Raw genomic sequence first — 26,505 nt, 5'->3', positions numbered from 1 at the left:
TGGACTTGATTTTTGTCTCTGGCCAGTGGTTGAGTGGTCTTGTTATAGGGGATATAGACATGGAACCCTTGTCATGGACTGACCACTCACTCCTTCGCCTAGATCTTTGAACCGCGACCCCTCGCCACAGGGAGGCGGACCCAATTAGATGGATCCGCCCCAGGCACCTGATGAATCCTGATAGGTTCCAGATGGAGCTTGGGCCATTTCCTGAGGATCTAGCACATGACTCGGCCGAGGACCTGGTAGCCACCTGGGATCGGGCGGCTGGTGGGGCCTTGGACTGAGTCGTGCCTTTGTGGCCTCTGACCCGATGCCGATCCCGTGCGGCTCCTTGGTTTACTGAGGAGCTGAGGGAAATGAAGCACCGGAAAAGACGCCTGGAGAGCGGTTGGAGGGCCAGTCTCGCTGAATCTGATCGAACACTGGTAAGGTCGCACATTAAGGCCTACCTAGTGGCGATAAAGACGGCAAAGTCTAACTACTTTTCCGCCTCTATTGCGTCATCAGGGAATCGTCCGGCCGCCCTGTTTAGGGTGACCCGCTCCCTGCTCCATCTGGGAGTGCGGGAGGATCCCTTAGAAGGCAGGGTGGAGGATTTCGGACAATACCTGTATGACAAAATCGCTCAGATCCAGGGGGATTTGGACTCTGACTGGGTAGATCAGGGCAGGGTGACGAGGAACAGTCTTGAGAATGTTATCTGGGAGGACTTTGATGCTGTGACTCCCGATGATGTGGACAGGATTTTGGGGAGACTTAGTGTGGCCACATGTTTACTGGACCCGTGTCCCTCCTGGTTGGTACTGGCTTCCCGGGAGGTTACACGAGGCTGGCTCCAGGGCGTCATTAATGCTTTGTTGAGTGAGGGTCACTTCCCCGCTGCCCTGAAAGAGGCGGTGGTGAGGCCTCTCCTCAAGAAGCCGTCCCTGGATCCGGTAATATTGGCTAACTATCGTCCTGTCTCCAACCTTCGCTTCATTGCGAAGGTTGTTGAGAGTGTGGCCGCGCAACAGTTTCCGCAATTCCTGGAGGAAACATCCTATCTAGCTCCGTTCCAGTCGGGTTTCAGGTCTGGGCACAGCACGGAAACGGCATTGGTCGCATTGGTGGATGATCTCTGGAGGGCTCGGGACAGGGGTTATTCCTCTGTTCTGGTCCTATTAGATCTCTCAGCGGCTTTTGATACCATCGACCATGGTATCATGCTGCACCGGCTGGAAGAGTTGGGGGTGGGAGGCACTGTGTTGCGGTGGTTCTCCTCCTTTCTCTCCGACCGGTCGCAGTTTGTGTTGGCAGGGGGGCAGAGGTCGACCTCGAGGCCTCTCATCTGTGGAGTGCCACAGGGATCGGTCCTCTCACCCCTTCTGTTCAACATTTATGTGAAGCCGCTGGGTGAGATCATCCGTGGCTTTGGGGTGAGATACCATCAGTACGCTGATGACACTCAGCTGTACATCTCCACCCCAGGCCACCCCAACGATGCCCTTGAAGTGATGTCCCAGTGCCTGGAGGCTGTGCGGATCTGGATGGGGAGGAACAGGCTCAAGCTCAACCCTTCCAAGACTGAGTGACTGTGGCTCCTGGCATCCCGATATAGTCAGTTGACTCCATCACTGACTATTGGGGTCGAGTCTTTGGCCCCCACTGAAAGGGCTCGCAATCTGGGAGTCCTCCTGGATAGGCAGCTGTCTTTGGAGGAACATCTGACGGCTGTTACCAGGGGGACCTTTTATCAGGTTCGCCTGATTCGCCAGTTGCGGCCCTTTCTCGATCGGGATTCCTTGTGCACAGTCATTCACGCCCTCGTCACCTCTCGCCTTGACTACTGCAATGCTCTCTACATGGGGCTCCCCTTGAAGAGCACCCGGAGGCTCCAGCTGGTCCAGAATGCAGCAGCGCGGGTAGTGATGGGAGCAACATGGCGCTCCCATGTAACACCGCTCCTGCGCGAGCTGCACTGGCTCCCGGTGGTCTTCCGGGTGCGCTTCAAGGTGTTGGTTATCACCTTTAAAGCGCTCCATGGCATAGGGCCTAGCTATCTGCGAGACCGCCTGCTGCTACCGACGACCTCCCATCGACCCGTGCGCTCCCACAGAGAGGGCCTCCTCAGGGTGCCATCAGCCAAACAATGTAGGTTGGTGGCCCCCAGGGGGAGGGCCTTCTCTGTGGGGGCTCCCACCCTCTGGAATCAATTGCCCCCAGAGATAAGGAGAATCCATGACCTCAATGCCTTCCGTTGTTCCCTGAAAACCCATCTTTTTCAGCAAGCCGGGTTGGCTTAAGAAGAAATTTTTAAATTCTTTTAATTAGTCTGTGATTTTTTAACTTTCGGGCCAAAATTTATATATATTTTTAAATGTTTTAATATTTGTATTCTAGGTTTTTTATCTTGGCTGTACACCGCCCTGTGTCCTCAGGGAGAAGGGCGGTATATAAATTGGAAATTAAATTAAATTAAATCAAATCAAATTAAATTAAATTAAATTAAAATGTACTGGTTAATTTGAAAATAATTGTAGTGATTGCTCTGTGTTTGCTGTAATCCAGCTCTTTCTTGGTCTGGCATGATAAATAAGGATTTAGCAATGAATGAATTAGTTTCCTAGCAGGCCATAAACTCACTAGTCTGTAGTACTTTCAATAGTGCAAGTGGTTGCTATGCTACACAATCCTTGTGGTCACTTGCAACTGTGAAAATTTAATCAGAAACAAATTGAAAATGAGATGGTGCCGCCATATATAAGATCACTTTTATACCTGAGATTGTTAGACATTGTTTCCTAGATAGTTTATGCATTTTCATTAAATAAAGACAAGATACTGATACAGCCCCACAAAGTTCTCTGTCCTGAAAGGTTTGGGTGAAATTGTAATGGGAAGCATATTGTTTTCTCAGTCTTTGACTTACTTAGAGAGAGAATTCTCCTCTAGCCACAATTGCAGTAGTAAATGTTGACAAACATTTGAATGATATTTTTTAAATCTTTCTAGCTGAGAGTTGTTAATCCTTAGTAAATACAGAAATTTTTCTAGACATCCTAACTTTGTGTCAGTTTGGAAATCATAACAAAATACACCTTTAGGGAAGTTTACTTTATTGAAATTAATTTGCTTGCTGATGGGTAGCAGACTAATATGAGACATTTTTCCCTACTCCCAACCCCTGATTATTTCAAACACTACATATAGGACATTGAACTTTGCCTATGAACAAGAGCTGCACCAGCTCTCTCCTCCTGCAGCTTCTAGTAGAACTTATGTTCATGCTAGCAGATGAAACATACATAACGGAAGTTTCAAAAACAGCAGTTGGTAGTTAATGTTTGTAATAATAGAGGTACAGTTTGGCATAGAAGAGAGTTCTGGTATAATAAACCAGGGGATTACAGGTAATTTATAAACTCAGCTGTGTATAATTCACAAGATATATCTATATTAGTTATTAACCAAGGCTCATGGGTATGGTGGGATATTCATCACATAATATATGATTCTATGTTTCATATGGCAGTCGGGGCACATTGGAAGCTAGTTTCCATTTTTCCCTTATGAAATGATGTCAGTATAACACTACCTTTTAATTTCTAAGATTTCAGGTGTTCTGCTGTTTTTGGAAAACCTTAGTGGGAAGAAATAGGGAATTATTTGAAACATTTACAAACTGATATTTACTGGATGCTATTTTTCACATGTTTCTTTCATAGGCTTCTTGCCTGTGTGGTGTATATATTATGGTATTATGTAGGTTATTTAGGATGTGTGTGTGTGAGAGAGAGAGAGAAGGAGGGAGGGAGGGAGGGGGGGGGAGAGAGAGAATAAAATATCAATGGCAGGGTACCACCTTGATTTTTTTTAAAAAATATATAGGCCATCTAATTTTTATAGATTAGGATTTTAGTCCATCTTCAGAACAGGCAGCTTGACAAAATAAATTTGCAGTTCCACCTGGAAGAGTTAAACTGAGGAAAATAAGATTAATAGTTCAGAAATGGCAAGAAACATTGAATTGTCAGAAATGGACATCTATAAAGAAGTAAACATTTTTTAAAAAGGAAGGTTAAGGAATTAGAATACTGTTATTTCTTTTATCCGTGTAATTTTTATTCTATTTACAATATCTAAAAAAAGAGAGAGAGAAAAAAACAAATAAGATATTAAACAAAAAAGATGCACTGTAAAAAAAAGCATAAACACATATTATCCTCCCTAGTTGAATACTGATAAGTATATTGCAAAAATATGAGTTTCCCACCGCTTGCTAAACAGCCCCCCCCAATTTCAAACTTCTACTTGCAAATTATTAACCTGTCATCACCATACAGTATTAATGAAAAAATAGTTAACGGATAAAGCAACAAAAAAAGGCAAGAGTAAAATATCAAAACACTCTGTTAACAAACTATTACTGTATTCAACTCGTAGAAAATTCACCACAGCTTCTTATCTATCCCAAATCAATCCAACAGTTTCCACTAATTCGTCCTGGATCAAAGATCTATGTTTGTTTCTTAATGCCATCTCTTAGTTATTGTTGTTTGGTTAAAAGAAATAAATCCATTCTCCAAAGTTGATCTATCTTCCCAAAGGAGTCCAGATAAAATTGTTTTCCAAGTTAATATGATAAATCCATTCCCAAATCTCTTTCAATCTTCTTAGGGGAAACTAATTTATCACATATCTACCCAGTCAGTTTTTTGCTCTTGTAAAAGATTGCAGGCCTGAACTTTGGGAAGTCATGTACAATCCACTCGTTCTAAGTCTGTAAAATCCATATTTCTTTCAGTCTTTGCTGAATCTACCACTTTCAAATCAAATTCTTTTGTGAATCTGCTTCATCTACAGTTACTTGCAACTGTTTTTTTTTTTTGCAACCATATTTGTCAAACTTTTAAAAGAAATTTTCAACTTGGATTTGTATGCTACCAGTCTTTTTTTAAATGCCACCCAGTTTTCCTTGTCTATAATCTGATACATTGTTACTCTCATGGAATTTAGCAGAGAAAGATCTTCAGAAATAGAGAACATAGAAAGTATATTTTCAGAGTGAAAATATAACTAGAAAAACAGAGAGGATATTTTTGGATATTTCCAAATAATAAATAATCTCAAACCTTTTACAAGTTAATAAAATGCAAAATCCCTGTAGAGAAAGTCTAATATAAATGTAAATCAAGTCCAAACACCTTCACTACCCAGAAACACCCTGTGATTTCCTTGAGTCATTCAGTGCAGCCAAATAAATCAAAAGACAAAAAAACTCCAAATAATATCCAGCAAAGGGGGAGAAGGTTTAAAATAAAACAGCATGCAACCAGTTAACTTTTAGAGATTAAAAGCATAAGGTTTGCTTAAGAGAACAATCTGCCCAGAGGAAAAGATGGATAGGTGACTGGGGACTTTGTGGCCGCACCCAGAGGGAGGAACTACAGTCTTTAAGATTCTTCTTCCTGGGAAGAGGGGTGCATGACCATCCAAAAATCGTCTTGGGTCATTCCTAAGTCTTCCCATTCATATCCATGGAACAATGCTGTCAAAGGAGCAGCTTTGGTAGCAAAATCAGGAGATTGTCAACATGAGAGAAAAATTCCCTTACCATTCAGCAGCCATCTTGGGGGAGGAGTGTGCAAGAATGCTGTTATTTTGATGTAAGCTTACCTGATTTGAAACTTCTGGACTAAAATGTGTGCAGTGATTTTCTTTCAAAAAGAAATTTGAGTTCACTATTCATTATTAAAACTATATATTTATTTAGTAGTTTTGTAGAGTTGATAATGAGAGTTAATTTGAAGCAATAAATGTTAATGTGAAATGTTTCCAATGAGTTACTAATAATATATTACATAGCCATGTATGAGGAAAAGAACATGGGAGGTCAAGCCAGCGCATAAGATATTTGAAGTATAATGGATTGGATACAGATTTATAATTTTTTATTATGGAAAAGATTGGGAACTATTTGAAGTTCCCATGAAAATTTTAGTAGAGCAGACAACTCCTCCAAAAGTAATATCAATTACTATTTTGGAGTGTTCTGTGATCCTAGAGAAGCTTTTGAGTGGTCACACAGAGTTGTCTTCCTCTAGCAGAATTCCACTGGTGATCTGGTTCATTGTTGGTTTCAATGTACAGTTTAGGAAAGAGAAGGGTATGTAAGTCATATAAGTCCGGAATTAATTTAATCATATTTTTTCATAGAATTTTGGAAACCTTTTATCAGGCTGCAGTTTTTTAACTAGAAAATCATGCTTTGTATTTTAGGTTGGTGGAAATAAGCAAACCATGAATGAGCATCTACATGTTACCAGTCATGGGCAGATCCAACAGCTCTTTGAAGATAATAGTAACAAAAGGACAGTTCTATCCACACAACCAAATGGGCTTGCAACATTAGCAAAATCAGGACTGCCAGTGGTACAAGATAGGCAGCTCGAGAGCTGTCATAGGCGTCAGGGGAGCTCCAACTCCTTGAAATCTACCGAAGGCCCAGGAAAGATAAAAGCTACTCCCATGACTCCTGAGCAAGCAATGAAGCAATACCTGCAAAAACTAACAGCCTTTGAGCATCATGAGATCTTCAGCTACCCTGAAATATATTTCTTGGGTCCAAATGCAAAGAAAAGGCAAGGTGTCATTAGTGGTCCAAACAATTGTGGATATGATGACGACCAGGGATCTTATGTGCAAATACCCCATGATCATATAGCATACAGATATGAAGTTCTTAAAGTTATAGGAAAAGGGAGTTTTGGACAAGTGGTAAAGGCATATGATCACAAGATGCATCAACATGTTGCTCTGAAGATGGTGAGAAATGAGAAGCGTTTTCACCGCCAAGCTGCAGAAGAGATTAAAATTCTGGAGCACCTTAAAAAACAGGATAAAGATAATAACATGAATGTTATACACATGCTGGAGAACTTCACATTCCGCAACCATATATGTATGACATTTGAGTTGCTGAGCATGAACCTTTATGAGCTCATTAAGAAAAATAAATTTCAGGGCTTTAGCCTGCCTTTGGTTCGTAAATTTGCCCACTCCATTTTGCAGTGCTTGGATGCTTTGCACAAAAACAGAATAATTCACTGTGACCTTAAACCAGAAAACATTCTGTTAAAACAACAGGGTAGGAGTGGTATTAAAGTGATTGATTTTGGCTCTAGCTGTTATGAGCACCAGCGTGTCTATACATATATCCAATCACGTTTTTACCGTGCTCCTGAAGTCATCCTTGGTGCTCGATATGGGATGCCAATAGACATGTGGAGCCTGGGCTGCATTCTTGCTGAACTCTTAACAGGATATCCTCTCTTACCAGGAGAAGATGAAGGAGATCAGCTGGCTTGTATGATAGAACTCTTGGGCATGCCTTCCCAGAAACTACTGGATTCATCAAAAAGAGCAAAAAACTTTGTGAGCTCCAAGGGTTACCCCCGATATTGTTCCATTACTACCTTGTCAGATGGTTCTGTTGTGCTTAATGGTGGACGTTCCAGGCGGGGCAAAGCGCGTGGCCCCCCAGAGAGCAGAGAATGGGGGAGTGCATTGAAAGGATGTGATGATCCACTCTTCCTTGACTTCTTGAAACAGTGTTTAGAGTGGGATCCAATGCTGCGTATGACACCCAGTCAGGCTTTGCGGCATCCTTGGCTCAGGAGGCGTTTGCCAAAGCCGCCAACTGGGGAGAAGACTTCAGCAAAAAGAATAACAGAAAGCACTGGTGCTATCACATCCATTTCCAAGTTACCTCCAACTTCAAACTCAGCTTCAAAACTGAGGACTAATCTGGCACAGATGACGGACGCCAATGGGAATATTCAGCAGAGAACAGTGTTGCCAAAGCTTGTGAGCTGAGGTTTGAATAATCTAATGCTGATTAAAAAGAGAGAGAGAGAGAGAGAAAGAGAGAGCAATTATGTCACTGAGCCTTATTCACATGAAAAAGAAGCTCAGATTTCTATTTTTATTTGATCAATACCTTTAAACATTTGTATTTTTTCATTGATTATTTTAAATGTGTTAAGCACGGTTTTGATTTTATAAAAAAACAACATGGGGACAATGCTTTAAGTTTTTACACTTTTTTAAATGAAATGTTTCTCTTGTAAACAGCAATTAGCCTTACCATGGAATTAGTATGGCACAACGAAGTGTCAGTGGCAGGCCACTGGTTACTATCTAAGCTTGATATTTTTAGCTAGGTGAGGAAAAGAAGAGTAAATTCCTTTTCCTCAACATGACTTTTCTTAGGAGTGAATTTTAATACTTATCATTGCTTTTGTTATAGCAGTAGGTTCCATTCCTATAAACATTTATTCATATTTTCATGCAATGATCTAGAAAATATTCAGGGCTATAAGTGAGGTTTTGCATGGCTGTTTGAGGTTCTGCCTGTAGTTTGGATTATTTACAGAATGCCACATAAAAATAGTTAAAATATTCTAATGGAGCATCCACAAAGGGCTTACTTCATGCTCATAATGCTCCTTTAACAATTCTCTGTCAAATATCCAGGAAGAAATACTGAAATTTGATGCAAGGTTTCTGAAGATGCAATAATTACATTTAAAAGACCTGAACTTATTCCACTATTTGGCTAATGTAAAAGTAAACATTTATAGCATGAAATTGTGCTATTTGGCATATTTATGAACCTCAGAGAACAGTCCTGATTCTGTTCATTTGGAAGTAATTTCCACTCCTTTAATGGAATTTGTAAAAATAATAAAGGTGGGATAAAAATAAATTTTAAAAAATAGAGGTCAAGAGTTTAAATACTTTAGACTGCAACTCACTCAGCTGTTCCCCTGAATTAGACTTATTCCTGAACAGGCAAGCACAAAAACCCTGGCCGAGTATTTGAGTCACAATTGGCACCATAGATGAAAGAGAGCAGCCATACTGAAGAGGACAAATAAGAAGAATAGGAGGACATTTCTTGCATTTCTGTTTCTAAGAAGGCTTATTGGGAAGAGCTAATAAGTTCTTCTGAAGAAAACAGTAACACATTCTTAAGTACTGCCAGGAACATTGGGATGTTCAGAATAAATTATGTCAGAATATAGCAGCCAATGTGATTCTGGGTAGCCACAAAGCATCAAGGTATATGAAAAGTCAAACTTAGAGGGAGATATGTTTATCTAGCCCCCAGTCCCTCAAAAATTTTGCCTTGCCTTCTCCTTCCCCTGCATGGATGACCCGATCACAAGCTAGGCACAGTATTTTAATTCCCTGTACATTTTTGTTTTACAAAAGAAAAAAAATCTATGGGGCTATAAAAACTGAGAGACATTCTTATAAATTCTGATAAGTCTAAAAAACGCCACTTTGCAGCATGCTAGTTTCATTCATATATACATCTACATATGTGTTTGTGTGTGTATATGAACACACACATCTACACACATGCACACATTTTGGAAAATATAATTAGGGGAGACACAGAACTTCTGGGCATCAAAGAAGGAATCTGGGCATGTTGATGACTTATAGGCACCACCCAGCTTGCTCTTGCTCTAGCTGTAGGAATGATACATAATGTCTGCAGCAGCCTTGTGATTCTCAAGCTATTCCCTTTGGAGGTGTCAGTGGTCATGCAGGCTAAGAACTGTAGGAGCTGTAGGTCAGAGTATCCCGAGGGCTTAGCCTGGGCATATGATCTATCTTTTATCCAAAATTACTATCCATTCACTTACACGTACGCATTAATATAACATGAATGCATAAAACCTTGTCGTTAATTTCACTCATTCCAACACTGAAAATGTATCATAGGAACAACTTCAATGTTTCTCAAACTTCCCAAAGTCAACAATAGGAAAACCAAAAGCAAAGCATTGTGAGCTTTGCCTCCTACATTGCTGAGAATTAGACTGTACTGGGGAAATAAAGTCAGACAGTTTTTAAATGTGATTCCAAGCCAACTGTCAAGGTAACCAGCTTGATAGCCAAGTAGCATTGCTACTCTTCTGCTTTTTTCCAGCTGTTTGATCTGCTGATACAAGCAACAAAGCTCCTTTGACAAAAGCTTTCTTTCCCCTCCCACTATATAACTGCAAGCCTCAAAATTAAATGAAGCAGTTCCTTTCTTAAGGCTATGAATACTGAGCTGCATCAAATAAAGAACAAGGTTGATTAGTTACTGTAAACTAAAATCTTATGCTTACCTATATCTATGTTTCATTTTATCCTGTTCCATACTTAAAATGGAAGTTCAGATATGAAGGGATGGAGAGGCAACATTGATTTTGCTTCAGAAGCAATGTAAACCAACTGGATTATTTCTTGCCAACACTCAACTAACATACCATGTTTTGGCCTGTGTTCATTATATTCTTCACCTACAGCAATAATCCTGGACTTGTCTTACAACTAATACAGTCCAATTATTGCGTTCTGTCTTTGTATGTTCCCAGAATTCATACATTTTCACCATGAAAACAAAAAACATTTTCCCACAAACCTATTTCAAATGGAAAGTGAGGAAAGGACGGAGAGAATGCTGGTCAAAAATTTTAAATGATTTTCATATCCAAAATCAAGCGGTTGGACGTTAAAAATGCAAAAGCATAACATTCATATTTTGTTCTTCCTTCCTTTCTACCATTTGCAATTGAAACTATTCTGTTGCCTTTATTTTTGGAATATTATCAGGAGCAAAGCTGTCTCCTTTGTGCAAGATTCCATACTCTGAGAAAATGGGACAAGTTCCTTCCAATGTGTACAGAGGTGTTTAAATCTCCATGTATATAGTATCATTATTACTTCAACACTTAGTGTTTTATTACTGGAAACACCCATTCCATCTCATTGTTTCCTGTAAAATTGTATTATGTAGCTATGTCATCAGAATCTGGACTTTTTTAATTGCTTAATGAAGATGATACATGAGAGATTCATTAATGAAAATGCCTCTGTTTTCTTAAAATTATTCCTTCAGTCTTTTCGAAGTTTCTAACTGCTGAGAGGTAAAAAAAAGATTTTATGTCTTTATGTTTCTAGAGCAAATGAAGAAGTGAAAGAACCTTAAAAATGAAATGAAAGTAATTTCTAATTTACATATTTACTCTATTTAAGAGGTCTGCATGGAGAGAAAATCAAAGTACAATTTGCAATGCCAAGATGTTCTTTATATTCTATTAATATTAGTATAGATAATATTAATATTAGAGTTTATATAGAGCAAGATACAGGCTTTCATGGGCAACCTTGGGTTATGAGTAGAACATCAAAGGCCACATTCCAAAATGTCTCAGACAAGAAAAATAAATGAATATACTAGATGTATAAAACTACTAATATCAACTAGATCTACTCCCTCTGTTTTTATTAAATTAATTTATTTAATTCAGTATTAAAATGCCCAATTTCACAATTAAAGTATATACATTGATTCTAAAGTATAGAAATAAATTCTTGTTGAATGCATTCTTTTCATATAATCACTGATGCACACCTTCATATGTACAGTACAACTACATATGCATCCTGAGCAAAAGGATTTTCTCAGGCTGCCTAGCAAACTCTTTGTAGATTTCTACTTTCTCATAGTGGAGCATTGGAGACTTTCAAATGGAATCATCTTAATAGAAAATTATAAGGGGAATGGGAATCTTAACCCAATCGGTTGCCCAATAATCCAGGAGTCTTATGGAATATGAATTTTACAAGTGACAGATAGAGCTGAAATTGTCCTTTGTTGGGCTGAAGTAGATTTATAATCCTTTATACTGGTGGATGCTCTGTTTCCAAAGTCAAACCATTAAGAAAGAAGTGAGATGGATGAAGACAGGTATGAAGGAATAAAAGAAACCCATAGCCTTCTTACCCCATCTTTTTTTTTAGCCATTACCTATTTACTAATTAAAAAATTAAAAACAGGAAAACACATCCAGTGCTAACATTGAATAAATAAAAGAAATGGGAGATGAGAAGGAGGGTGGTATGTCAGTGACAGTTTGCAGAATCACTGAGAGTACACCAATAGTCTTCAGAATGTGAAATCTCACCATTTCTGCTGTCCAAGAACTAGGATGATTTATTACTGGCTCAGCTGTGGTATATGATTAATCACAAAAAAGCTGGTCTTTTCACTTGAAGCACAGCAACTCTGCAGAATTTGTGAGTGGTCCATTCTAGCGGTGGGAACTCTTCCCTCACTCCCGACTATTCCTCTCCTTCCCCAGGTTTTGACCAGCGTAACATTTTTCTTAACAATTCAATATGGGGGAAATGACTACCAGATTGTGATTTCCAGGTTGGGAGGAATAACTATGATTCAGAAAATATGTCCTTTTCAATATAGTTTTTCAAAAGAAACAAATGTTGCTAAAATGGATGTTACATTTAGATTTGAAGAGGGTTGAAAGGACTGTCGATGCTAGCATAATGACAACTTTCATTAAGAGTGCTAAAAACTTCAGTAAAACTTTATAATTTGTTATTATGCACAAATCTTATTATAATACTGGTAATTGTAAAAATGTTTAAGTACTTAAAGCATGTTCCCCAGGGAGTCAAAAAGTTTCCGGTCAGTTTATCTTCTTTTTATGCAGATTTTTCATTCAAAACAAAGAAACAGAAGCAACATATTTTGTCTAGCTTTTATGTTTTGAAATTGGCATAAATGAAAAATGAAGAATTCTCAGGAAATAAACAAAAACCTGTTTGCCAAAAATATATCCTATTGGGGGAAGGAAAACCTAAAGAGGCCCTTTTCTCACTATTAGTAATTTTGGCTAGAAAAGTCTATTTAATCATCTTTAACAACTTCCATAATCACCTAACATTTGATCTCCCTTTTGTGTAAATGCAGCTTCTATAGTGTGTGGCTATGCAATGTGTGTATATTAGTAAAAGTGAAATAGGATCATTTATGATCTATCATAGAATTCATTGTAATCTGTGGCTCTAATAGTAAACTCAACTGACCCATAAAAGCTGAGATTGAGTTCTTACATTTGTACTTTCCCATTTACTTAAAAGCTAAGGCAGTTTCCACATGAAAATGTTATACATAGAAAACTGCATCCTGAAATTAATGAAGAGATTTCTACTCTGATGAGGGTTTCATCAGCATAGGAATACATCTCTGTAAGATGGTAAAGCTCTATTTTTCTCCCAATAATTGGAAAAAACCTCAATCACTGGGCTAAATAAATGGTTGTATCTATTACATTTGTACTTGAATTTGAAGATGTTAACAGATTTCATAGAAATTGTTCATAATTTTCATGAGTCACTCATGAGTTGAATCCACCAGTTTAATCTCTTACAAATAAATGAGATTTAGAATGCCAATATTGCATTTATGATTGACCATGTTCACAGTTCTACCGGAAACTTTTTGGCCACAATAACCAGGTGCAGAATCATTTCGGAAAAAAAGTTTAACCAACTAGAGACTGCCATTTTCAATGACTTACATGATTCTTTTGTACCGTTATTTTTAACTGGGGAAACGAAGTGAAGTAGGAAGAAGTTAAAAGTTGCGTTGACATGATTTTGTTTCTAAGGGATTTAATTTGGATGCATTGGTTAGAAATTTTGTTCAGTGTAAAATGTTACAATTGTCTGGAAATTCTGAGCATCTTTGTCAATTTATTAATGATACAGACATCGTGTCTTGGCTGCAGTCTTATTTTACTCAGTTCTTGCACCATGAGAAGGTTGAATAATTTGCATTGTCAATGTGTTGGAATAATCAGGGGGCAACAGTTGTGCAAAAGAACCATGAAGGATAAAGTTGTGTCCTTGATATTAACAATGTGCCTTTTGTTATAAACAATGCCATGTGATGGAACATGCAACTTTGTCTCTTTAACCCTCTGAATACTGTACTATGTAGTATGATTGAAATATATTTTTGAAGTACTACCCTTCTTTTTAATATGCCTCTATGAGCATAATTCACTAGAAACCTCCTCTGAGAACACCATGATAAATTAATGATTGCTTTTGAAGACCACTTGGGTTTTCTAACTACCCAGCATATGAACTGGACAGAAATTGGATAGGTTTCTGGTTCATTTTGCCTGCTATTTTCAAGGCCTTAATGTATATCATAAGGCAATCATACTACTTAGTAGGGAACAGAATTCTCTGTTGCAAGGATTTTCATTTTTATTCAAGGGTTAAATAGGGTGTTACATATTACTTAGCTAAAATCATAAGATCTGATTAATTTTTTTAAAAACAATATTGTGTTGGCTGTTATAACAGCACTAGACAGAGTCAACTGTATTTATATAAAGGGAAAATTACCTCAAACTGTTTAATTTTATAGTGAGAATTAATCCCAGGGCATTTGGTATGAACCAAAGTGCATTCCTTTTTCTATATGTCTGGCTTCAGTAAATGTGGCCAGGGATTTTTACAACTTGGGTGCAAGGCATTTAATGCCACTTTTACCTTGTGGTTAGTCAGGGAGTCAGAAAGGACTCCTTAAAAAAATTTTTAAACTATTATTTTTTAAAAGCACTTCGTGGAATGATTCTTGGGGGAAACCAGAAGTAGGTACCATGAAAATCCATGGGGACTGGACAGTGACAGAGCTCAAGGAATTATGTCTACTCAAGTAGCAACGAACTGGATTATTCGACTCCTTAAATACATGTCAGAATTCTTTGAATCCATCTATTTTTCCTAAGAATTTTTTCCCCAAACAGAAGTAGCTGTTAAACATTGTCAGAAAAAAAGGTTTAGGGTGATGAAAATCGAGCATTATCAACTGGATAAGCTATGAGTAAGATTTTTAAAAATATTTGTGAATGGTATTGTTTCTAGGGATATTTACATCTGTGCTACAAAATATGAAAAAGATGTATTCACAGCTCAATAGCTGCTTTCTTTCCACTGTCTTTAAAATGAGCAACAACTTAGACATGTGACTGGTATGCTGCAACTCTTGTGTACTGAAAACATGTGAAAAATGATTGAATGTGTATTGTGTATATATGTATGTAAATTTTTTATGTGAGATGCTGCTGCTGTCACAGCCACTTCACATTAAATATGTTGTAGGATTTTTTAAATTCAAATTCTTGTGGCCAGTTTTATGATACTTCTGTATTGTATTGCTGATGACAGGAGTTAAGACTGTTTTAGTGAATATTTGTTACATTCATTGTTGTGGCCAGAGATCATTTCAGAATAAAATTTTTATGTCCTATGTAATTGTTTCTTCCCCTGCATTTCTGAGTTTTATCTTGGTGAAAGTAGCCCTTTCCTTTTTTAAAAAAAAATGTTTTATTATATAAAATACAAAGAAAAAACAAATAGAAATAGGAAATTAAGGAAGGAAAAGAAGCAAGAAAAGAGGGTGTGAGATCCAAGGGGAGGGGGAGGCATTGAGTTCGATACTACTTAGCACAGTACAAGATACAAACACTCCAACCCCAACTTTTTGCTTTTACACATTATAACTAGCCGTTTCTATGATGACCAATCTTTCTGATCAACAAAACCAAAACCAAAGTTTCATTTTTTTATCACAAGCAAAAATCCAGAAGTGATATCCAAATGAAAAAATATTTTCCACTTTGAATAAAATAATCAATATAACAATTCCTGCTTTATCTTCCTTGCTATGGAAATAGTATGTATTTCTTATATGCACCTAATAATCTTTGTGAACTGTCACCATTTTTATGAACAAGATTCATTGTATTCTTTCAAATTCTTTGACCTTACTGAAAACCCCCCCCCATTTTTTCACTCTTTTTTTATACTAAACTTTTTTCAACACTTTTTAAAGTCAAAACTTTCTAATGCATCTTTTTCTCTGACTTCTTGACATACAGTATTACATTTAGATCTCTGTTTCCAAACAACCCATATAGAATTTTTTTTCTTTCATAAACATCCTTTTTAACAGAGAATTTTTCTTTAAACTGGTACATGATTTTCTTTAAATTTCTCTTAATACAAATACTCTCAAATATGTTTTTAATAACATTTGCCTACTTTAAGAAGTGTGTGTGTGTGTGTATGTGTATATAAATTACATTTTTGAATTTTGGGTTAACCTTTCCTTCAGTTACATATATCAAACAGAAAGATCCATCCTAATTCCAGTAAACTCATTGGGTTTAAGTCACTTCTTCCATCTTATCTTCATGGAGTAAAATCTTTTTCTTCTCTGGAAGTTTTATCAAGCAGTTATAGACCTCTCTTTTTATCACGGAATCTTCAACCTTGTCAATATCCTTAAAGAAAATCTCCCAAATTTGTCTTTTTCCTTGACGTTCTTTTAGCTGTGTTGAGAGGTTTATATTTAAACCATAATAGTGAAAGTTAATATCAGGTTCTTCCAAAACTGCAATGAACTCATCTGCATTTTCAGCTATTTGTGAAGTTGCCTTGGTAGTTTGGTCACATTCTCCACATATTTGCATCTCAAAAGTTTTAATTAGTTTTTTAAATGATTGGGGTTTTAATATGTTTGGGCCAAATTTGTTTAATTCGATTTTACTTTGTTTTTAAATTTTGTATCTATGTATTTTTACTGTTTGGCTGTTCACTGCCCTGAGTCCTTCGGGAGTAGGACGGTATATAAATTAAATAAATAAATAAATAAAAAGTTATTTGAGAGGATGTTTTATCATCCTTGGAGCACAGCTGGTCAACAAATTGGCAGATTTTATTTAGAGACTTTCAAATATATCTCTAATACTTTGCTCCACCATCTTGGCTTCCTCTTTTGATCAGGATGAGAAAATTTTAGCCGCCCACAGCAAAGACGACCAAACTACAAGTTACTACAATAATAAACTAAAATCACAGTCTTCAGTCTTTATATTTTGCCGTCAGCTTTTTTCCCCCCCACACTTCCTTATTTGGTTTGCCTTAGCAACCTTCTTTGAAAGGTGAATTTCCAAACGGCGGCTTTTCTTCAACCCCAAACAGATTGCAACCCCGCCCACCCAGCTTTTGGCATGCAGATAGCTTCAGAGTCAAACTCCAGAAGCCGTTTCAGCTGTATTTAGAGGGTTCCAATGGGAAGTTCTTTGACTCACTCTGATCAGGTGGGTCAGAAAAACTGAAGGAATGCCAGTTCCTTTGGTTGAAAAGCTGGAGAGCTACAACCTAGGGAAAAACTCTTCAGAGATCTATCCCCAGTTGTGTATTTCAGTTGGCCATCTTCCCAGAAGTGTCCAAAAATAGCCCTTTCACCCCTTAAAAAATGAACATACCAGTGGAACTATTGCAATCTGATAATTCATGTTAATTAATTCAATAATTTTAAATAAAAAATTGTGTATACAAACACTTTGATTTGATAATATTTTAAGGATAAAAGTTAACAACAAATGTTCAATTATCTGAGACACAACTTTCTCACGCAAAACATTTTAAATACTCAATATTTTCAGGCATTCAGCTATTTATAGATTCTGAAAAAAAAAATTCTGGCAGTTTGGTCTAGTAAAACATTCCTTCCACAGCATTAGATCTCTATGTCAATGTTTTTCAACTTTGGCAACATGAAGATGTGTAGATGTTAACTCCCAGAATTTCCCAGCTGGCCAAAACTCCATTCTAAGTAATTTGCAAGTCCCTGTCCAATCCCCTACATCAGCAGTCCCCAACCTTTGTGGTTTGCCAGCCTGACTGGGGGAGGGAGGAATTGGGTCGTGTGAGCGGTGGGCTGGTGCGCATGTGTGCGCACACACAGCCCTTGCATGAGTAGTGAGCTGGTGCGCACATGCACAGCTCAACCTGCATATGTGGTGGGCTGGTGTGGACACGCCATGGCCTGGGGGTTGGGAACCCTACCCTACATATCATATTCTAGTATATAGATTGCTGGTCCCTGGCTGAACCTATGCTAAACTTCAATGCACATTACTACATGATTGTGGAATAATTTAAAATACCAGTCTACATGATTTACTCCTTAGATTATTTACATTGAGTTAGTTAAATCATACCTAAGAAAATGGCATTTGGAGTGTCCACAGTATGGGAGAATCAAAAAAGTTTATAACGCAGTGGTGGCCCTATGATTTAAGCTCTCTTTATACAAGTTGCATGTAAAAAAAGGAGTAGGGATTTGATTGCACAATTGCAGCTACAATTTTCACTTTTCTAAAACTTTCCTTCCCAGACCCTCTCTTCCCAAGTCATTTTATAATGCAAGAATCTGTAGGCCATCACATAATTTATTCAAAATTAGATGCCAAAAATTCAAATAATTATCAAGTTAAAACAGAATGACAGGTATCCTTACTTTTCAACAACAATAGTTATGGTTTTCAAATATTTGGCCAATAACTTAAAAACTACCATATCCAGAAAATCTATGGTTTAAAAGTAAAGGACAACATGATTTTATGACAATAAAACTACCATGTCCCTATCAGAACCTAGCTGTTTGAAGCCTGATTTCTCTTTTTAAAATCTGAAGGTTTTTTTTTCTATACACAAATTATAGCTGACGATGAAACAGATCTTAAGCCTTGGACTAGCCACATATTCTGAAATCTCACACCAGTAGCATTTAATGGTGTTTCTCATAACATGTACAACTGGAATTGTTTGAAATCTTAGTGGTATGAAAGTCTGACATTTATTTAAACTATGTTAATCAGGTAAATTTGATGCTATGATTCCAATCATGCAAAAAATGGGGGGAGGGGAAATCCAATTTCTTTGCTTCCCAGGAAAATATCATCAGTATGACCACGGACTGCAAATAATTGCAGTATATCATCCATGTGTCCTCTGGACCCTGAGACATTTTGTTTGGATGAGATTGAGGAGATTTTCTTTTGTATACATTCCTAGCCTTGGGTTAGGATGGTTGGGGCAGCTGTTGACTAAATTTGAGGTGTGAGAGCCGCACCTCGCGCTTGCCATTAGTTCCTGTTCTCTTTTTCCTTATTGTTCTGTTCTATGTTGTGTTGTGGTGGGATAGAGTGGTGATGGTGTGTGTGTGGGGGAGGAGGGTTGTATTTTGTTTGGATTTTTTATACTCCACCCGTCAGACTATGGAATTTGAGCAAAGGTTTTAGCCTTAATCAACTTTAGGGCTAAGATGCTAAGAGCTATGTTCATGTCCATGATTAGAGATCAAAGGTTTGCCATTTATACAGCAGCTTTAAACTCTCTTCAGTGCCAGGAAAAATATTGCACTGTTTGTTGTGTTTTAACAATTCTATTTCTCATTTCTTTTCTTTTTGAACTCTGTATCTCGTTTCAGCTTTCCTTCATGCAAACATTTGTTTCCCTCTTATTTTGCTCCTTCATTAGCACATTTCAAAAAGTGTTAAGTAGCGTTTTCAATACAAACAACAAAAAAGTGACAGAAAAAGGAGGGGAAAATACAATTAAATGCCAGTCTTCTTGCTATTTTTGTCTTAAGCAGTTACTTCTCTGAGATGGCTTTTAATTATTTCCCACATTTAGTCTTCATCTCTGTGGTACATAGTAGAGGCGTAACAAATGTGGATTATAATTCTTCTACTATTTTATTATGCTGTTCTAAAAACTTCCCTCAAGTAAAAAGAAAAAGCACAAACGTTCAAGGCTTCAAATATATCAGAAGAAAATTAAATTATCCTTGGATAGAGGAGACCAGTACCTTTCAAGCATTCATAACCTGTTGATTCTGGAGCTATGCATAGGAAATTTGTTATTCTGGAACATGGATAAAGGGTGATTGATCTTCAGTTAACTACCCACAGTGAACTGCTGAGAACTTTTAATCATCAGTGTTCTCTGAAACATGGGGAAAATCTAACCATGAAATGGATAAGTGTCTATTTCATTTTTTCTATCGAGAGGTGACTCCAGGATGCAAGCTTTGGTAAAAATGATAAAAGCAGCTTCTTGCCATTGTGATACGAACTCTGGTCTTTCTACGCATGCACGCAATATCACAATCATATATAAGGATGAAGCTGGTGGTGCAGTAGTGTGCTGCTGCTTATGTCATTTTCTCTCCATCAATCATCTGAAAGGATGTTTCTCATGTCATCCATTATTTTTGTTTGTAACTGCCAAATCCTTTATCAACATTTCTGAAGATTTTCATGAATTTGGGGAAATTTTCCCAACTCAAAACATATGGAATTAAATTTGCATGTTTGCATCTTCCTAGTTCTGTAGGTATGAAGAAAAGGAATCTGCTGGTAGAAACAGAAAGTGGCAATAAGGGAAGTATATTTGACCACATAATTAGAACTGGGGCCCAATGTAAAAAATGAAGCTAAGATTGAAATGTTGAACAATTAAATTATTTCAAGTAGAGAATTTTTTTCTCTAGAGAAAATTATTATTTTTGTGTATTTTTAAAACGTGTGTCTGTTTATTACCTTAAATTGGGCAAAACTAGAAGGTATAAGGCAACAATTATTGAACCAGGGTAATCAATAGGTTAATTTACAGAATGTCTGGATCCTGGGAATTAAATTTGGGGAATTTATGGCTGCTTTAGCACCACCGTGCCTTCCAGTTATAGTTCCCAGAAACCCATAGGTTCCATCGTGCAAGGGAAGATGGGAGGGCTGTATCCTTGCCCTTTTTCCTGGCTGCTTCTTGCCGCTGTTCCCAATTTGCTGGTGGCATAGTCAAATGGCAATTGGCTGCTCTAGAACCGAGGCTGAAATCTGAAATCTCTTAATGGTGGTGGGCCATGAGGGAAAGGCAAGAGAGTGGCTCAGATGCCTGCTGGTGAAGTAGGGCTGTCTGGGAAATGCCAGGAGTTGCTGGGTGAATCCTATTCCTCCCTGGAGAGAGGTGAGCCCAGGATAGAGACTGGGGGTGCAGTTTTCTTTGCTTTCCATGGCTTCCATTATTCCTCCAGCACTCAGCAAAGTGGCAGGCATTTCTGTGGTTCAGCAAAGAAGGAGGAGGAGAAGGAATGATTTCTAAGCTCCCTGCTAGCTTCCCTTAAGCAAAGTCAAAGGGAAAGCCAGCTGGAAGTTGCTCATAGTTCCAATGCTTTTTTGCCTACATGTGGTTAGTCTGTTTCTTTGTTTAGGCAAGGAAGTATCTCTGAAATGAGTCATGGATTGCCTTAATATGTAAATTTATCAGCCACCAAACTCCAATGGATTCTGGATCAGTGTATTTTGTTGGACTACTGAATCAATGATCTCCATCATTTTGCAATCTACACAGTGGTTCTCCACCTTTTCTTCATCATGGACCCCCTTTAAATACCTTTTGTGGCCATGGACCTTGGCCACGGACCCCCAAGACTTAACCCGAGATTTAAATCATAACATTTCTTCAAGCCTTCGCAAACCACCTACGACGACATCATGCCCACCCAAGGTCTGCGGACCACAGGTTGAGAACCATTGATCCACACTAATAATTAATGGCTAGTTTTTAATCCATCCTTACAAGTGTCACAGTACCACTAGTTTCCTATTAGGTGTATTTACCTTTCAGATAAGTGTACTGTTAGTATCCTCTTTGTTGTATTTTACAAGAGACTATTGATGGAATATTGCAGTCTAAAAATACTGTTTGACTCTTTCTCATTTATACATTATTGCCTTCCCATGGAATGCAATGTTCATTGGGGATTATACTACTAAAAGAACAATTCAATAAGAGCAATCAGCATAAAATAAATAAACATTTTAGTTCCTAAATATTTCATTTCTAATTAAAATGACAATACAAATCAATATGTCAATATTTTCCTGCTGAAACAACTGAAAGTATATATATCAAGACCAGCATTGCAATTTTTGCAGCAATATGAGCTGATACTAAACAGTTTTGCTGCAAATACGTTTGTGTGTGTTTGTAAAGTTCTCATGCAAATGCTTAACTTCTGGGGGAGGAATATATCTTTTTGGAATAATTTGGGTTTAGATCCAGCTTTTGATTCCAATATTTTCAAACCTTTAAATTACCTGCTCCTTTCTGGCATGTTCCACAGATGTTCTATCCATGTTCCTGATCAGTCTCAAGAGTCTGCTCCCTACAGAAGGATCCACTTTCCCTACAGCTTTGTTGCAGAAACTGCTGAGACAAAAACAAAACAGGAATTTGGGAGCGCTCACATTCCTGAAGATTAATGTTGGTTTTCCTGAAGTACAACTCAAAACTGAACAGGTTTCATAAAATACCTTTGCCAAGATGTCTTGAAAAGCATCATAATGTTCAGTTCTATACTGTAGGCAAATCTTTTAAAAAAATGAAGCTGCCAAACTGGCAGCCCTACCTGCTTCTCTCTTTGGCATGACATTCATTGGCTCAGAATAATTGCTTTTATTTTCACAGTGTGTATTTTTAACATTCTATTTATGTTCCAACTCAATCTTTATCTGGGCTGGATTTGTTTTTATTTCATGTCCAGTTTCAAACAATAGTTTGATTGCCAATGAATGTATCGGGTCCTTACTTTTCTTTGATTATTCTCTTCTCATATATCAACTCATAATCAGTAGAGGTCCTGATTTCTTAAATAAGTTTCCCTACATATCTGAATCAGGAAATTGGATTAAGCAATCCTTGGGACACTTTCCTAAATTAACAGTAGTTGGGAAACCTGCAATTCATGGTATTGGATTCAGAGGAAATTTGATTTAAGAAACAAGAACATTTCCTCTGCAGTTCAAGAGTAAACACAGAAGTGAAGGGATTTTACTTATTTAGAAAATGAATATGCAGCCCATATCTTTAATAGCTCCAAGCAACTAACATATTAAAAAATCCATTAAAGCAACATAAAAAACATAACTGATGTTTTATCACAATCGCAATAAAATTAAAAGACACAAAATAAATATAATTTACCCTTCTCTAGATGGCTAAAGGGATGTGGTGGCTCAGTGGCTAAGACACTGAGCTTGTCAATCGAAAAGTCAGCAGTTCAGCGGTTTGAATCCCTAGTGCCACGTAACGGGGTGAGCTCTCGTTACTTGTCCCAGCTTCTGCCAACCTAGCAGTTCGAAAGCACATTAAAAAATGCAAGTAGAAAAATAGGGACCACTTTTGGTGGGACAGTAACAGCGTTCCGTGTGCCTTTGGTGTTTAGTCATGCTGGGGACATGATCACAGAGACATCTTCGGACAGCGCTGGCTCTTCGGCTTTGTAACAGAGATGAGCACCACCCCCTAGAGTCGGGAACGGCTAGCACATATGTACGAGGGGAACCTTTACCCTTACCTTTATATTGCTAAATCTAAAATGATGGATGGATTCATCTTCAATGACAATTTATTCTATCATATGTGCCCTGCCATAGAAAAAGTTGAGTTGACTATTGATGCCAACAAGCAATAGGATCGACAAAATTTACACTACTGTTGTAGATTGAATAGGAGTAGATGGTTCTATAAACTGCATAGGTCTGAGTAAGACTTAATGCACCATTCAGATTCAAAATCACCCTGGATTGTATTAGGCAGGCAATCAGTGAGTACTGAAACTATGTCAATATAAGGGTAAAACAGTCCTCATGGCATTAGTATTATGTACGCTATATACCTATGATGGTGAGTTTATGACATAAAGTATGTGTCAAATATGACACACCAACATTCACCAATAACCAACATCTATTCTCGAAAGCACATCTTGTTCTCGTGTTGTGTTTGAAGGCTGCATAGACTGTGTATGAATGGGTTCCGCCTTTGTATGACTTCTTGATCCTTGAAAAACCATTGTGAGAATGGAGTATGCTTTTGAATAATTTTTGAAGGGTGCAGAGACTGTGAAAGAACATTCTCTGAAGCCACTTCAAGAACCAAGGATTATGATACCTGGAGCTGAGTTGAGTAGGCCACAGAGGGCTGTTAACAGAAAGAGAACACTGCCTAAAGGTAAATGAAATGAGCATATCCTGGGGATCACACACAATTGGATTGTGTTATTTTAAATAAATGAATATGAAATGATATGTTTCTCTTTTGCTGGGGAGGGGGGGAGGTCTGACATGCCAGCAAAGTCAAGTTAGGCATTTTTTCAAATTTTTGATACATCCAAATCCAAAAGGTTGGCCATCGCTGCTATATATTGTATGCACAACACATTTTGCTGTTGTAATTTGGACAAACCGTATTTCTTGACTGTGAAAATCTGTGAAAATATACAAAAAGAACACATTGCAATAGGTTACATCTCTATCAAGTCCTCCAATAGGATATTGTGGTCAATGATACTACGGCAACCAGAGATCTCATCAGAATCATACTCCTCTTTTTCAGTAAAGCTCATCCATCACTAACCAGGATTTCTGAAGACCAAAAACTGATTCTAAACCCAACATTCAAAATAATGTACTTCATCTATTAGCTCCTGGAGCTGCAATGGCGCCATCTCTTTACGCCTTGGTGGCGCAGCAGACTAAAGCACTATTAAGTAACACCAGCTGCCTGCAATTACTGCAAGTTCAAATCTCACCAGGCTCAAGGTTGACTCAGCCTTCCATCCTTTCGAGGTAGGTAAAATGAAGACCTGGATTGTGGGGACAATAAGCTGACTTTGTATAAAAAAGAACACCGCTTGGGAGGGGGGGCGAAAGCCCTACTAAGCAGGTATATACAAAAGTATGAAGGCTATTGCTTAAAAGCATTGTAAGCCACCCTGAGTCTCCGGAAAAGGGCGGCATATAAATCGAACCAATAAATAAATAAATAAATAAATTAGCTAAATGTAGAATATTGGGCAATTCAACCAGATCCAATGAATGCCTTTTAACAAGGGACTCACCAGAGCCTCCTTTAACATGGCAAGTAAGAGAAACAGTTATCATTGGCAGGATAGAATCCTTTCAGGCCCTTATAACGAAAGCCAGTGATTACTATGAATTATTACATGGAAACAATCCATGGCTGGTTACAAAAGTCGCAGCATATATGACTACATCATAGAGCTTGGCTTGATATTTGTGTTTGTCAATCCATAAGACAATAGCAGAATCTATTTTTTAATCTTCAGTCTGAATTTCCAATAAGTACCCAACTAAATGTTTTCAACTTCTTATATTATTAAAACATATATTACTCTTAATTTCTAAACTGAAATATTGGACATATATAAGTATGCAGTATCTTTATGTTGAATACTGACAGCTATTGTAACTCAGTTTTAATCTATATTGTTTTAATTTAAACTCAATACCTAGATGTCAACTAATAATTCTATTCCTGAGAGATAAATAACTCTTACAATGAACTACACTGGATGGATCAGCACCAAAGGAGCACAGTTTGAAAACCATTTTTTAAAATAATGGCATCTATGAGGTGGGCAGCATATACATTTAACTAATAAACTGTGATCATACCAAATTTAAAATCAAATGAATTGAATATTTGCCTGTGACATTTTTACCTTAATGTATTGTATCACTAATGAGGATTCCAAACATTTTCAGAGTAGAAGCAAGGATGCTTGAATAGATCTGATAAAGATACAGAAAGGTCCTGTACTCACAACACACATAATCAACCATTAACCGAGTTGTGTATCTTTCTGTGGTTGGTCCCAGCAGCAAAAAAATCGCACTCAATCAAAAATTACTATTCCAGGAATACAGGCTCCTCACCCAATTTCTGCTGAAAGCACCTAATATCCCAGAAGCTTTTATAGCAGGAAAATACTGGCAAGGCTTTATGACATCACCAGCCCTTTATCCACTGAGAAAGTAGCAGGTGTGGTTTAGCCATTGCAACCAATCAGGGTGTAGGAGTGTATTCTATGCTGCCAGACCGTAACAGTGAATTCTAAACTAGAACTCTGATTTCATCTACTGATACAAAATGTGGAGAGTTTCAACTAATACAAGGAAACTCTGCTTTTCATACGTGAACTATGGAATTTATTTAATATTTAAATTGGAGTCGTAGCCAAATTTCTGGCTTCTAGTATTAGGGGCTACCAATTTAAGTTTACCAGTTAAGAAGAAATAGCTAGAAGTGGACTGTCATCCTCATGCTCTATGGCTCAGGTTCTCAAAAGCATTTGATTGCCTAGTGGACTAGATGGGCCTTCTGCTTGATATGCTACATTTTTGATAATGTATTAGTATATAAACGTGACATAAAATATATGTGTCCCGAGTCTCATCTTACTGTAATGAATTGTTATCTCTTAAGCTGTGAAAACATCATCCCCAAGTGGCTACTAACAATGAAATCAGGATGCAGAATATTAAGTGATACTGTACTTCATATTATGGGAGAGAAAAGCATTTGACATATGGAAATTACTTTTGGTACTAGTCCAGTGTCCTAACTATTTATTTTGTTACCTTAACCAAAATGTTCTATCAATTTATTTCAATAATTATAAGTAAAAAGACATGGGAAAAAAATTAGCGAAAACTGGGAATGACTAATGTTCCATATTTAATTCAATTTCTCATGCATATTGTCTAATTTTCTGAACAGAATGTAAGCCTGATCCTATAAAGAAATATAAATCAATGGACTAAAAGGTATCTGATTCAAGCAATCTGCATGTCAACTCACGAAGCATTCCTGATCTGTTCTCGAGTTGCCATAGGCAGGGGAATGGGAAAATCGAGCCTCGCA

At 37.6% G+C, this 26,505-nt stretch overlaps 1 protein-coding gene and 1 long non-coding RNA gene across 5 annotated transcripts in view; one reads left to right on the top strand and one right to left on the bottom strand.

Moving 5' to 3' along the window:
• DYRK2 (dual specificity tyrosine phosphorylation regulated kinase 2) overlaps positions 1-11,035 on the top strand; it is a 28,295-nt gene extending 17,260 nt beyond the window's left edge. For all 3 annotated transcript variants that reach the window (XM_034403164.3, XM_087873160.1, XM_087873159.1), the window contains one exon: positions 6,262-11,035. In XM_034403164.3, coding sequence (XP_034259055.1) covers positions 6,262-7,857 — 1,596 coding nt within the window. In that variant the 3' untranslated portion in view covers positions 7,858-11,035. The remainder of the gene's footprint in view (positions 1-6,261) is intronic.
• Positions 5,917-25,563, bottom strand: LOC117655585 (uncharacterized). Of its 2 annotated transcripts, XR_015728728.1 has the most exons (5): positions 25,304-25,539; positions 22,762-24,046; positions 21,876-21,984; positions 7,216-7,875; positions 5,917-6,867 (listed from the first exon to the last, which is right to left on the bottom strand). It is a non-coding gene; the product is annotated as an uncharacterized LOC117655585 (long non-coding RNA). The 2 variants fall into 2 exon arrangements; XR_004588726.3 differs by lacking the exon at positions 22,762-24,046 and having other exon boundaries at positions 25,304-25,563.
• Between the last annotated feature and the right edge of the window lie 942 nt (positions 25,564-26,505).

This window comes from Pantherophis guttatus, chromosome 7 (genome assembly GCF_059756535.1).
Source record: "Pantherophis guttatus breed Tessera chromosome 7, ASM5975653v1, whole genome shotgun sequence".
NCBI lineage: Eukaryota > Metazoa > Chordata > Lepidosauria > Squamata > Colubridae > Pantherophis > Pantherophis guttatus.
This window is presented reverse-complemented; position numbering and strand designations above follow the sequence as displayed.